Source organism: Battus philenor, unplaced genomic scaffold, assembly GCF_028537555.1.
Source record: "Battus philenor isolate CCGP_79_NKW_IND1 unplaced genomic scaffold, ilBatPhil1.0.hap1 SCAF_3, whole genome shotgun sequence".
Lineage (NCBI taxonomy): Eukaryota > Metazoa > Arthropoda > Insecta > Lepidoptera > Papilionidae > Battus > Battus philenor.
In genome coordinates, this window is record NW_027181693.1 from 2,446,416 (window position 1) to 2,461,820 (window position 15,405).

The following is a 15,405-nucleotide window of genomic DNA, read 5'->3' on the forward strand; positions in this document are numbered from 1 at the left end:
AATCGATAATACGAATCAATCGATTTATTATCGACATTTATTGCTTCAAGGTTTTAAATTTAATGTTTCTTAATTAAACCGCGAGAGAAACGCTGGCCATTGAGAAAACTCACGTGAAACGAAGTTAAAAGAAATTTTACACTTTATAATAAATAATAATTTATAAAAGTAGTTTAATAAAGAAAATGAAAATAAGTAATTACAGCTGTTATAAAAAGTTACACGTGAACGCCTAAACTCTTAGTTTCCTAAACTGGTGCAAATAAATCCCCAGGGACCCTTGAGTAACTCCAAGGACGTGACAAAGAATTGGGGGTATCGTCCACGAAAATTTAACTGCTTTGAAGAACTAAAGTTTTGGCTTGAGACATATAAATGTCATTTCAGCCCATAGTCGTCACTGCAAGGCATGGGCCTCTCCCAAACATATCTATGGGAGGATATACCATAATTGCCACACTTGGCGAGAGGGTTGGCGATAGCAGTATGGTATTATGGTACTCAGAGAACACTGTTGGCCATCCTCTGGAAAAATTTTTCTGGGAATAGAACCCGCCACCTACGATCGCATGTATATAAACCAACCTATAAATGTAGGCAGATAATATTTTAAGAAGCTTATTTTATTCAGTACACCGCAAATATTCAGAGTAAGATTTAATTTGAACATTTAAAAAAAAATCTGGAAATCGGTGAAAAGTAACTACACCCTTAGCTGGCTAAATTTTGAAACTAGTCTATATTAAAATCTGAGGACCTATGGTCTAAACAAATCTTATTAAGAATTTATAAAAATAGAAAAGTAACCTCTTCGTCATCCTTGTTAGAGTGCGACTCATCATGCAATATTACATCATTCACAGGTGATGTTTCTGCATGTTTAAAATTATTTTTTTCACTTAACTTTTCCTCAACTTTTATTACCTCGTCCGCTAAATTTACACTATTAAAATCACCGGTTATTATATTATCATTCACATCACTAATGTCGTTTAACGTAACATCACTATTGTCGATATTAATATCATCACAGATTGCCAAATTTTTATTGTTTACTTCACTTTCTTGTACACAACTGTCGTTTAATGTTCTATTTTCAGTCATTTTAGATTAAAATTTAGTTTTTTGAGCACAGGTCACATAGTTAACACTTAACGAAAATACACAAAGGGAGACTTCGTGGCTCGAAAAATCGTGAATCGGACGGCGTGACCGGTTTCCCTGGAGATAAGCGCGTTATCGAAGTAAACACGCACATGTGTTCAAGGCGTTATGATAATGGACACTGCCCGACCGTCTACTGCAGACTTAACATATGATATGCCATAGAGTAGTTACCTAATACACTTCGCAGAACGTTTCGAACTATTGTACCTAAAAGTGTACTATTTATTTATTAAAGAATATACGAAAATAAAAAATAAGTATGCGCCATATTTAAAAATAAAAAAAATTAAAAGGCTAAACCTCCTCCCCTCCCTTCGTCATATCCTTCAGTACTGAAGATAGTGACCTTTTTGAAAATTTGCTCACGCACGATATTATGCCATCTATGCTGATCGGTTTTCAGACAGCCTGTGGGTCTAAATTCCTCAAAAACTTAAGCCATGGAATGACTTGAGCTGGAATGTTAGAGCCTAAACCATGTCATGAGAAATAAAGACAAAGCTGTATTGAGCACTCTTGTCCAATGTGGTATCAATATAGGTTGCCAGAGGTTGCTCAGCTCTGTATTGGTCGAATCAAGGTAGAACACTCGTAGATTAGATCTTGAATGTACATGCCGGTTGCTTCAAGTGAATAAGATATATATATATTTATTTCTATATAAATATAAATATATTAATTGTCGTAGTAGCAGTGCACAGGCCACATACCACACAGAAAAACGGCAGTTGGGACTTTAAGGTTCTGGAATGGAGATCGCGGAACAGCAAGTGCAATGTAGAACATCCGCCTGCGATATAGACAGATGACCTTGTTAAGGTCATTTGAAGACGCTACATGCTTCTTCAAACCGACCTTACTGAAATCTACGAAAAGACCTGTGTCCAACAGTAGACTTATAACAACTCTATAGTTTAATTAGAAGTCATAAATTATAAAAATAATAGAATCACTATATATATTGTAAAAAAGTAATATATTTAGTTCTAAGGTTACTATTAAATATAAGCTAAAAGGATAAGACAATTAAATACATCTAAAATTATTTACTTTTTTTCTGTAAAATCAATGTAATAAAAGTTCAAAATCTTTTCTATATTTAATGTAAAATATATATTTTTTAATTTATTTACGTTTAGACTTAAACTGTGCGAGCTAGTTATGTGCCAAAGCATTGTACAAAATACAACATACAAAAATATTTTCATTTGTACAATGTTATATGAAACCAATGTAAAACTATTTTATGTTTTGCTGCTGGCATGCCTATTTAAAACAAATAAATAATAGAAATCATTGCATTTTAAACACTTATACATTAAGAAGTATATTTATGACGCTTACATATATTAATATCTAGTTTAATGATATAAGTAAGATAATCACGATTTTTATTTTGTAATTTGCCTCTCTATTCTATGTTTAATCTTTGGCCGTGCGCGGTAAGAGGGCAAGGTCGCGACGGTTGTTAATATTTCGAATGCTCCAACGCAGTTTACAATTAGTTAAACGATTAAACCGTTCATTGCATTGCCACCGTTAAGTCTATAGTAATAAGGTCCATTTTAGGAAGAAAATTTTACACGTGTCCTAATAAGGGGCATAAACGTATGTATCAACGTGTATAAATAATAGTATATATAGACTACATTATACCGTAACTGAGTCATTTAAAAAATGTATTTTATTATACATATACATATATATATATACATATATATATACAAGAGACTGCACTTTCGTGTTTAATAATTAGTCATAATGCACTCGTTCTACGGGTGATTAAAAATAGTTGTTAATCTATAAAGTGTTGAAAAAATGACTTATTTACTATCAATAAATGTATGATAACATCCAGTGGCGTACCAGGGGGGGGGGGGGGGCGGTGGGTGCGGTCCGCACCGGGCGGCACTTACCTTGGGGCGGCATTTTTTAAATTTACTTATAGTTGTAAAAAGCAACATATTCATTTCATATTTATTTTCTTTCTTGAATAATAAATTAAAATTCTGTTCCCAATATTGTAATTTTGTTAAGAATTTTTATAACAATTTCAATCAGTGTCGGTAGTTGCGAAAGAAGCTTCTCAAAATTGAAGTTGATAAAAAATTATTTTCGTTCTACAATGAGTTAATTAAGACCACAAAATCTTGCAATATTGCCAATAGAACAAGAAATTACAAATAATTTTAATTTTGAGAGCATTATACACGATTTTTCTAGTATGAAAGCTAGAAAGAAGAGTAGATATTATATAAATATGTTTACGAGTGCATACACATATGTCTAAAAAAATTTACTCTGTGTATTAATTAATATTGATTAAATAACTTAATAATTTATTTGTGTATTAATTTATAAAAAAACACTATTTGATTGACTTATAATAGAAGGGGCGGCAAACTGGAGATCGCCCCGGGCGGCAAAAGTTCTTGGTACACCACTGATAACATCCTATCAAATCGTTTTCAAAATTCGGATTACTACATGTTTGAAAATTAATTGTTTATTATCTGTCTGTGCAGACTTTGTGCTGCTAAGTTATTGGCCTGTTATATTAAAATATAACATACAACTTAATGTAACATATTTCAAAGTGATCACTTTATACAGGTTGATTACAGATAGCTTTTACTATATATTTTCAATCACTCTGTATGAAATGGTATATACCTATATACTACATAATAACTTTGAGATATTAAAAATTCATTAATAAATAAAAAATTTGAAATACACATTGAACTTATTTAAAAATTTTCTTTTCTTTAATTTTTTCTCAAAAAATTATTAACGTAGAATATGTTTTAAGTGTGAAATATCGAAATTCTTTCTTTTCTAAATTATTATCTCTATTTATATGAATAGCCTTGTAATATTACAAGACAAACTATGCCCGCGACTCCGTCCGCATGGAATTCACAAAAATAAAATTAGTTCAATAAGTTATTTTTAACTTTTTTAATTTTTTTAAGTAATATAAGTCCCGTAAACACGGCCCGGTCATTTAAGAGATTAGCCGGATGAAACAGACAGAAAAAAAAGTGATTTTTGGTATATGTACTTCGTATATATTTATATGAATGCAGTAAAAGGCGATTATTTTAATATTACAAAAAGATACTTTAATTTTATTTATTTGTATAGATTTATACATTACGAGTAATAGTTATATTGTTCAAGAACTAATACCCGCTATTTTCCAGTATTATTACTAAGAAGCATATTTATAATTTTTTTTTAAATATAAAACGATCAATACGTACTTTATCATCAAAGAATCCTTGGTCGTCTGTTCTCTGCTGCCCGAGAAGTCTGTCCGTTTCAAGGTCGGTGTCGGCTTCGTCTGAAATACAAATATAAAGAGTATATTATAATTTATTTCAAATAATTGAATTGCCTCATTCGCCTAGAAAATTTTCGCAAACTATCTCGCATTTTTATTAACAAGTGAATGCGACAGACGCTTTTAGTGAGAGTCGACAATTGTATAAAGATGCTTTTACATGCAAACTTTGTTTTTAAAAACTAACAAAGTATTATTTCTTTTAAATAATAATACAATACATCATCTTATTCACTTACATATTAGTTTCTGAGTTTCTTATATTAGCAATACTTTTTTGGTTTCCATGTTTCAGTTCACCAGTTAAAAGGTGAACTAAAACCAACATCTTCCGATGACACTTGAACATGCCAATCAGCTAAGCTTTGTCGTTAACCCTCAAATGTCTGTCTATCTCTTCGGTCCTATTACAATTAAAATTACAAAAGAATTCCACGTTATTGGACGAAGTGTTTCGTAGTTTTAAACATATATGAGTTATGGTATTATACATAAATATGTTAAACATAGGAATACCTTCATCGCCGCTCGCCGGCTTGATTTCTACTGACTCCGTGCTCTGGGCGGACGATGGTCTTTTTCTGAAATTTTAATATATACCTCATTACTTACTACTTTGAAAAATTATTATTTATAAATTATTATTTACAAAAAATATCTCATATAATATCTTACATAGTAATATTTTATGTATGTATTTATAAATTAACGTCATTATCATCATTTTAGTCATAGGACGTCTATAACTGGACATATGCCTCCCCCATATAATTCCTATAAGACCGGTTGGAAGCGAATTCCAACTAGCGTTTACCGAAGACCTTAACCGTGGGGGAAGACGTGCTGTGCTGCCTAAACCGGCCCATTGTCTCCACTCCAAAACTTTAAAGCTGCAGCTGTCATCTGTTCTGTGCGTTATGCTGCCTGAACACTGCCCCTTCGAATTGCCAATCCGCTATATTGGTTACTTTCGTTCGTCTATGTATCTCGTCATTTCTGATTCGATCTCTTAGAGAAATCCTGAGCGAGGCCCTCTCCGTAGCTCGTTCAGCGATTGTGAGCTTCCAATTGAAGCTGAGAGAAATTCACTGGTAGGACAATATATACAATGCGATTAAAATAAGAATAGGACGGGCTCTCGGCTAAGTTCACTCATATAAGTACGGTCAGCATTAAATATATAAAATAAAAAAATAATAATAATTGTTTTTGTTGATTGTTTAATTTGTTCTACAATTTGCTCATTGTGAGGTAGTGTTTTACATCGGCGAGCTCGAGAGATTATCAGCAATGTTGACAAGTACTTCGAGGAAGAGAAAAAACGTGCCATTATGTTGTTGGACCAGTTAAAACAAGCAAGAATTGTACCAGGGCCAGATGGCAATATTCATATATCGCGTGATGTATTTGGAAGTTTCATTAAGCATTTGGAAACTGCTTCGAAAGTAACCGAGCGAGTGACTTTAGCCACTGGTATTATTTTTTAACATTGCTTTTTTTGCACACTATACCAAGTTCCCGTTGTGACGTCACAACATGGCGCTAGGCCGGTCCTATTCTTATTTTAATCGCATTGTATGTATGAAAATTAGTGTTTCTTTACCGCGGGTATACGTCGTCGTGGGGTACGTGCACGTGCGGCGTGTGCGTGCCGTGCGTGGCGTGTGCCGCGTGCGTCGGGTGGGCTGCATGTGTCGCATGCGTTGCGAGGGTTGTGTGCTCTGCAGGTGGTCGATGCGGCGCCGGCGCTGGTGGCGGTGGTCCTGAGCACGCTATCGCCAATACCATATCATAGTTAAAGATAACTATAGCTTTCAGATAGGACACAGGTTGCGCCCAAAAGTAATATCATAAAAATCGAAAAACTGAAAGAAATGAAAATTTTGAAAAAAAAAATATTTTGGTAAACCTCTGTCCTTTTAGAAATTTATTTTTATCATCATCATCATATCAACTTCCAGACGCCTGCTGTAAGACATAGACCTGACATACAGATCGCTACGATCTTTTGTCAACTTTCAGCGACTTTAACTATGTCTTCGTCTACCTAGAGTGGGCATACCGCACCGCGTCTACTGGCTGGTAGGTGACTAAATTATTTGTAAAGACTCCACTTTTCCTCAAAACATTATGAACTTGAGTTTATAATAATAAAAGACCAAAATATAACAAATTTAATTTATTTCGCAAATCTTTCTATGGAAAAAACTTGCAACAATCGAACTTTGCGATAAGACCGCTTTTATGGTTCATGTATTGGCCTATTTCATCCAATTTCCCTTTATATTCTTTGTTGATGAACACTTTGCAATCTGTAAGGGGGTCCTCCCCCTTCATTTAATGCGACAGGAGCCGTCACTGTGTACAAAACGTGACGATATCCTTTAAGATTACAGACAACTTAAAATATTTATAAAACCCACGGCCCTGAGAACAATAAAGAAATATTTTGTTTTTAATCCCGAATATTTATCGAATTTAGTTCCCTTTTTAATAAATAATCAAAAGTATTGTATGGTTAAACAGTATTTATAGAGATGTAGAGTCTAGTTTCTGTGATGCAATATTTCCAAGCTCCCCCTGTGTACGGAATACTCGCAGAAAATGTGACGTGTGAAATCGAGTCATTTCGATAATCCAAATTTCAAGTGACATGTTTTATCAACGGCCCCTAAAGAGTACGTAAATAAATAAATAAACTTAGAAATATAATCGATGTAACACAATCGGATGTATATCACACATGTAAAAGTTAATATTAAGTAAACTATAATTAAAACAAAAATTTTACCTAGTGGGTCCAGAGAGTGTAGATCAGCGTCTGTCAGGATAAGAGGATCAGTGTTGGTTCCGTTTTCAACTATTTCTTCTATAATTACCGAGGAATTCTGTAATTGTGTTTCAATAGCGTTAATAAAAGTAATGAAAGCATTGTCCATACAACATGCAATCTGTGAATACCATGGCAGTCATAACATGTGCCTGAAACACTGTATTGGTTGGAAGGACATCGTAGCCTTTATTGATGGAAATAGGTGTATATATATATATATATAGAACCTAAGTATATATACTATAAATGTGAAAACGTATGGAAGGCCTCTTGTTTCTGTTTTATGAAATATTGAGATGCATGTATGTGTGTATGCATGTATCTGTTAAATAAATAATAAAGCCCGCAGAATCTCCGTTACATCAAATAAAAAGTACTTCACCTGGTTATTGTTGTCCGTGTCTGATGCGTGACCAGAAGAAAGCCCGTCTTCCACGATCGGCAGGTGGGTGACCACCACTCTGTTAGAGTCCAATTGCACTAAAAAGATACATTAGGATATTGTGTAAGTATTTGTTGGTGTAACAATTTTGGATCCCTTCACATTTATACAGGATGATTGTTTACAGGTGTAAACGCTTTAAAATATAGCTCCTATGTCAGTAGAAATCTTTAAAGCTTTTAAGCTTTTTTAAAAACATCCTATGTAAAGTGTTCCATTTGAAATAATACTGTTTACTGTTCTGGTTCAAGTAACACTGAGCAAGCTATATAGCATGCAGAGAAGATGACCACTGGGACCTTGAGGTTTTGGAGCGGAGACAGCTTCCATCCGGTTTTACTGGAAATCTATGGGGGTAGACTGTTGCAACAGTTGGCATCCTAACGATGAAATGATAATGATGATGTATAAAGATGATGAAAAAACTGTATTAATTCTCACCTTTCATTTCCGATAGTTCACTCTCCATGATAGCAAGCGATAGATCACTGGCAGAGTCGCTTGCTGCAGACGAAAGCGCAAATGGCAGCCGTTGTTCGCGAACATCAATGTGGTCTCGAGTGTCACGGGAATCTCGGGGGTCAAGAAGATCACGCAAGTCGCGCGGGTCACGTACATCACGTGGGTCACGAGAGTCACGTACATCACGTGAGTCGCGTGGATCTCGCAGGTCGCGAATGGATGTTCTCGGTGCGGGCGAAGCAGAGCCGCTGTCCGGGGCTCCGGCTCTCAAGGCTGACACATCTGGTGCTGGATATCTCGCTGTCTGTTGCTGAAGTGGATACAAGAGTATTTCAGAATCTCTAAAGGCTATCTAGGAGCATAGACCATAAATTCTGTTATAATTAAAAATAAAAATATTAACTTTTTAATTTAGAATATTTCTTTTTACATGATTGTTCATAGCGTTTTCTTATTTATATATTGTAAAATATTTTGAGCAGAGTAATAAAGAGAACCCGATCGCTGCGATTGCATTACATAAAGAAAGTATGGTGCTAAATAGAATTTTTAAAATGATCCATATGCTCGGTAATAGTCAAATGTTTGTGTACTGTGTATCTCCTCGTCCACACAGTGTTTGTATGAAAAAGGCGATTAAAGCAATACAGGAAAGGATTCCAAAAAGTCCTAAAAAAAAAGGTTTTATCTCGGGAGATGAAAATAATACTTAGACCCATGTCGCGCAATTAAAAGATCATTTAGTGCATGCTGCTTTTGATAACTCTGGCCTCACACTTTATTCGAAGAAGCTTTATGTATATTTTATGGATTTATTTTAATGTATTAAAGTAACACACTGTAATAGTAACAAATTTTACGCACAATAAAAAAAAAATGTTGTTTTTCTCTAGACCAATATTTATAACAAGAATAAGTAAATCCAAAAAATCACTTTATTTCAAAGACATATTCAGGCGGCGGCAGTGAAGGTGTTTAAAACTATTCTAAGGTCCGGTTATAAAACCTCTTTTAAAGAAACTTACCTTTTACTTTCGAATTACAATCAAAGTGATAGACGTCGTACGACTGATCTATGTTCTAGAAACAACCAGACTACTTAGGACCTAACTAAAATGTACTATGTCCATTAAAAAATACTAGTCTGACTGTGGCTTGATATAAAAGTGACTAGATATTGAGTCTATGCATGTAAAAGAAAGAGAAAGATGGAGACTGCAAGAAGAATGTACGTGTACGTAACGGTATGTCTTAAAATGGTGAGTTATATACCTGAAGTCCCAAGAAGTTGGTGTGGTTGTGGGCGGTGTGCGGCGAGTCCAGGGTGTCCGTGACTTGCGGCCAGTCCGACTCGCTCCCTTCTTCAATACCGTTCTCAGACGGACACTCCTGGGTCTGACGTCTCAATTCGTAATCCAAATCCTGAGTTAAATAAATAATGTCATTAGCACGACAATAAAGATAGACAGAGAGATACTGGATGTAGGCCGCTTTCAACCGGGTGCTCTTGGAACTCTTTGGTGAAGGTATGTATCTAGCAGTTGACGATCCGTGGCCAAAGTGATCATGTTGATTAAATTTGGCAGCAGGAGAAAATTACGTACCTAACAATGCTTAATCGAACTAAAATCTCGATATGAAATACCTTATAATGTTTCGGAGACTATAATGCCGTTTGCCATCGCCTTTTTTAGTATTTTGGTCATAGTCATAAAAAAGATTAAGACATAGAAAAGACGGAGGAAAATCCAAGAATCATCTTTCTCTAACGACATCGAAGAAAACCACAAAAATACACTCAAGGAGAAAGAGATACATGTGCATACAAAAGCAAAGGTAAAATATACTTGGTAAAAAGTGCAACCTATGACATAACAAATTTTAATACGAATTTCGAATTTTGAAATCTATTTTATTATCACTTCTTTATAATTATCACTGAGACCATCGATTTTTCAAAGGGTGATCCACACATTAGTTGACAGCAAATGAGCTATACATTTACTTCTACTACTAAAGATTTTACATGTATAACCCTGTATATGAGCTTTCATTAAATACTTGCAACTGGACTTATCAGAAAACCATGATGGGATGCCCAACAGTGGACGTCCGACGGCTGAAATGTTGAGGTTCGCATCAGCTCGTTGACACCTACTATAAGGCATAGGCTGACGTAAGAGATATCTATTGGTAGATATGCCATAATCGCCACGCTTGGCAGGCGGTTTGGCGATCCTTGAAAAGTACGGTATACAATTATATCCCGGGAATTGAACCCGCGACCTACGATCTTAAGTCTTAGTCTTTCACCGCTGTGCTACCAGTGCGAAATGATGATGATGATACAGATATGACAAGTGAGAATCTGGGTGAATTAGATATGTCCATGACATAAGCTATTAAACACTTATAAGGAATAAGAAGTGATGAAACTTTATAGTATAAAATAATAAGCACTTGAAAGTTGACGATCTCGTCGTTGGCGCTGAGCTGCGTGTGCCCGGGTACAGCTGGACAGCGGAAGAACTCCTCGAGCACCTTGCGCGTCTCCGAGAACTCGTACAGGTAGTCGAAGGCGGAACTCGGTGGTGGCGACACATCTCGGCTTTCCGTCACCACTCTCTGAAATACAATTTTTTTATCTGTATTTTTATAACTACTTCACAATCAAATACGGTTGTATCTAATGACGATATTACTATAGAGCAGGTAGCATTACATTCAAAATCCTTTAATAATGCCTCTTATTTTATTAATAGAAATCTAAATAATAGAAGTATATAGAATCTAAATCTTATTAATAGAAGTCATGATATAAGGAAGTTATGATTTAAGGTATTTCTGTAGTTTAAACAAAAGGCATAAAAGAAGTCTATTAAGTTTTAGCCTGTAAGAGTCCACAATATCCCTTAATCCTATAGGATTTTCCTACGTGGCTAAGAAAGGATAAGCATTATTTGCATTTTATATTTAAAATGTATTCATCTATTATTTTGTCAGAGTAGCAAACATTACATATAATCGGTCGTGTAGTTATTCTGGACAGGTCTCTGTAGTTGGAAATACCTTGGTTCCTATGCATAGTATGTTATTGCTGTATCATATATAATTAGGGTAATTAAACATACTACCATTTTTATAGGAAAAAAAATATTTACAGTAAAAACTCCTTTTTCGCGCTTCCTTCATTTACGGAGTAAAAACTACGATATTATATACAAAACTGTCAAGCAAGAAATAATTATAAAATTCTTCAACTTCAACTACTGTCTAAGCCTTAAAATAATCAAAATTAAGAGCTTTTATTGTGTACACAACGACTGCAGTCTCAACTAACAAAAACCAAAACCACTATAACTGAAAAACACAATTAAACCTAATAAATAAAAATATAAAACATTTTAAGTCTTTCCAAAATTCCGAGCAATATTTCTATTCTTTGGAATCCTGGTCATTTTTTAAATTCAATTCACAGTACTGTTGTACAGTAATAAAATAATTAGCAAATGTCTTTTACAACTTCCTTCCACAGTTATTGTTATCTACAAGATGTGAAAACTATTATTATTACATCGGTACTTTGTTTTTTTTTATTATTCATTATATCACCATCATTTCAACCATATGACGTCTCTCACTGGACATGGACCTCCCCCATAGATTTCCAATAGAACGGGTTTTAAATTAGCTTAGAGCTTTACGGAATCCTTCCCAATGCTTATAGATTAGCTACGGACCTAACAAGGCAGGACCTAATAGGACAGGTCTGAAGCGGCTCGAATTTAGCATCTGCCAACAACCTTAACAAGGTTGTATATCCCCTTGGTCGCTATACGCTGCGCTAACCGGTTCGTAGTTTCCACTACAGAACTATTGCAAATATTAATATAAATTCTGATTATAAATTAAATTTGGCTGTAGTAAATTAGTAAATTCAGATAATTTAATAAATGAACGTATACATTTACATTACGAATTGTAGCTTTATTACACTAAAATAAAATTTCACGAACCTGTGGAAAGCCAGGCCTCGGCGATCTGTTACTGGTCTTCTGACTGCCCAGGCCGTACCTCCGCGGGGAGCCCTCGTACTCAGCGATCGGGAGCTCGCCTATCACCCTCGTCACCCTGTGCTTGTCCTCATCCCCGGAGAGCCACACCCCGCCGGGGCTGCCCTCACTGAGCCGCCCGCCCTCCCGCGACGCGCAGGACTCACTGTCGTCACTCAGTTCACTCCTATTGTTCAGCACGTCACTGTCACCGTTCTTCACACCGTCTAAAGTTCGCTTTACACTCGTATCGATATCATCGTCACTCACATCCGGTTCCATCCTCAAACCTAGGGACACAGAATTCAATATCACTGAAAATAAAAGGAAAGAAATGAATCGTTAAGGAAACGCTCGGAAAATAAATAAAAGTTGGTACACTACGAGGAAAAATTAAATTTGAAAAAACTATTAGGTTGCTCAGGTCATCGGAAAACGCTGGATGTTGGTCGCTTCCGACAGACCTTATTGAAATCTACGGAAGAGGCCAATGTACAGCAATGAACATCTTAAAGTTAAAATTATAAAGCATTTGGCAATTTATAATATAATATATATAATTTTTAGTATGTATGGATTTGTTGTGTGAGAAGCAAGATAAAAAATGACGTGGCTTTCTTAATTATTATTTACAAATTAGTTATAATTAACAAATACTTCTTTTTTAATTATTATTACCAACACCTACGTAATTAAATTGAAATTTGATGATGTAATAATCGAGTCTTCTAAACATGTCCTAATATGAGAAGAGCCCAAAACAAACTCAGATGGGTTTTTTGGTGGTCATTCATAATATGTTAAATACAGTCGTAGATGAATTAATTTCCAAGCTTTATTATATACACTATATTAGGATGTTTGACAAGGTATTGTTCAAGGTAGCATGTAAGAAGTTTAGTTTAAACCTAAAAAAAACTACAGAAAAAAATGTTATTTACAGTAACTACTAGCTGGAGGACTCGAGCTTTTAGATCGCTTAGATTGGAACTTAATAGCGTGACCAGAAGCGAATGACAACCAACGCTGTTACTTGCTACAACTTTGGCATTCAAAGAGAACGTCGAAACACAGTAATTCTTTTGACAAATTTTTGATTTCAAAATTATGAAATTATTGATATAAAAAGTTCGATAATTAGTTTTGTTGTCTCTCTTGGTGTTAATTTCAAATTGCTTTAGAGTAGAAGCGGTACATTGACTGGGCCTCGATACCAATTACGAATAGTGTTATAGAAAGTACATAAAATTAATTTAGACTCCAATATGCTGAGCGTAAGCTGAAAGTACCTAACATGGGTATAAATTATGTTTACACGGTGTCACGAGGTCCGGACGACATCAAACCACGATGGCTTAATAAACTTTGAGCCGCTTCATTTTACCCCCGGCTTAAAATTAACGTGCGATTAAGGGGGAGTTTCATGAGACGTTGATTGCAAATAACTTTTGAATTATTCAATTATTCCGGCAAACAGTATTAGAATCGACATTACGTGCGCTTTATGAACAACGCTACCTTATTTAATGTAACTCAATGGGTTATAATTTATTTATTTATGTAATTTCCCATTACGGCAAATTTTATGGTGTATAATTGTAATCGCCATGATAAGAATGGGAGAAGAAACTAATTTGATAGAGAGAAGTATCTAAATGAGCTACCCTTTAAAGGCATTCTATAACTTAAAATACATGGCTACAAGGACTACAATACACGAGATCATTTTCTTTAAAGTAGTCATTTATTGTCATTACTTGTGTATGTTCTGTGAATAATGCTAGAAGAGCCCAATTTAATATATCGTCGTCGTTTCACACCATAATCTGACCACTGCAAGCCACACAGGACTTTCCAAAAGATATTAATGAGATATGTCTGGTGTATGGTATCTATCGCATTGTGAAATTATGCTACGAACCAGCCGATTCTCGGGCGAAAGCGCACCGACATATATACATTTTTTTAACTTATTTAATATTATGATATACATACAAAATATCATTAGTATGTTAAGGCTATGTACATTATCAAAATTTAGTTGTCGATTTGTAAGTCTACATCGCTATTTCTCATAAACGACGAAGGAATCACTGCGAGGAAACCAACATATCCTAGGACCATATACAAGCAGAGATTGCGGTCACAGGTTAGGTGTGTGAGCGGTGACACGTGACAGTGGTCATTGACGAAACGCACACGAGATATTAGAGAACAGACGGCATGACGTTACTTCACTTGGATTTTACCACAAATGATTTGCACTGGGATTTAGCGATAGAAGGCTTTGTACAGATTTCAATTCAAAGTATCTTTAATCAAGTTGAAATTTTATGCACTTTTGAATCGTCGATATTTTTTATATTATTAGCAGTAATCTATCGTCGTACTCATCTGTTGAGAAGATCCAATAGTTCAATAGTCTTTTTTAAGTAAGAAAGGGACTAATATATAGCTACTTCCGTTATGCAGCAGTAGTCGTGCAATGAAGTGCACCGCCCGCCCGCCCGCTGATAAATGCGCGTGCGGCAAACAATGCGAAACACAACTACCACCGTTAATTCACTCAACACGTGTTTCACCTCTCCACAGGGCATTCTCAGGATGTTGACCGAGTGATCTCGGTGTTTGGCACTGGTCGGTGTAACATTACTTCGTAGCTATATATTAGTCTCTTTCTTACTTAGGATGGACTTCCGCAAAGTACGCCTGAATCTATTAGATAGTCTTTTTTTTAATTAAATTTAACAATTTTTAATGTGTACATTATAATATTAAACAGATAAATGAGCTAACAAACCAAGTAATACTTATTTCGATGAACCAAAAACTCTTTAATTCTAAAATAAGATTCATTTAATAGTATAATTTTAAATTTAGATTTAAAACTAAGAAACGGAAAGTCTAAGAAATCTCGAGGAATTTTATTATGTAGCCATACCCGGTCAGAGTATTCGGATAAAAGGCTTTTATCCAAAAAAGACTAATAATACCAAAAACTTTATAACTAAATGAAGAAAAAATTCAGTTAATTTTTTAACGATGTTAAATTGACGGTTATTAAAGTCAGCATTACTTAATAAATTGGAGTTAAAATATAAGA

The 15,405-nt window shown here is 34.9% G+C and overlaps 1 protein-coding gene across 1 annotated transcript in view; it reads right to left on the minus strand.

The window, feature by feature from the left end:
* LOC137926525 (uncharacterized) overlaps window positions 1-15,405 on the minus strand; it is a 50,041-nt gene that overhangs the window by 14,440 nt on the left and 20,196 nt on the right. The window contains exons 6-14 of the mRNA XM_068770145.1: window positions 12,267-12,616; window positions 10,711-10,875; window positions 9,523-9,672; window positions 8,230-8,560; window positions 7,729-7,826; window positions 7,305-7,401; window positions 6,117-6,285; window positions 5,030-5,094; window positions 4,434-4,513 (exon numbers count right to left, since the gene is read on the minus strand). Of these exons, the coding sequence (XP_068626246.1) occupies window positions 4,434-4,513; window positions 5,030-5,094; window positions 6,117-6,285; window positions 7,305-7,401; window positions 7,729-7,826; window positions 8,230-8,560; window positions 9,523-9,672; window positions 10,711-10,875; window positions 12,267-12,616 (1,505 nt within the window). The remainder of the gene's footprint in view (window positions 1-4,433; window positions 4,514-5,029; window positions 5,095-6,116; window positions 6,286-7,304; window positions 7,402-7,728; window positions 7,827-8,229; window positions 8,561-9,522; window positions 9,673-10,710; window positions 10,876-12,266; window positions 12,617-15,405) is intronic.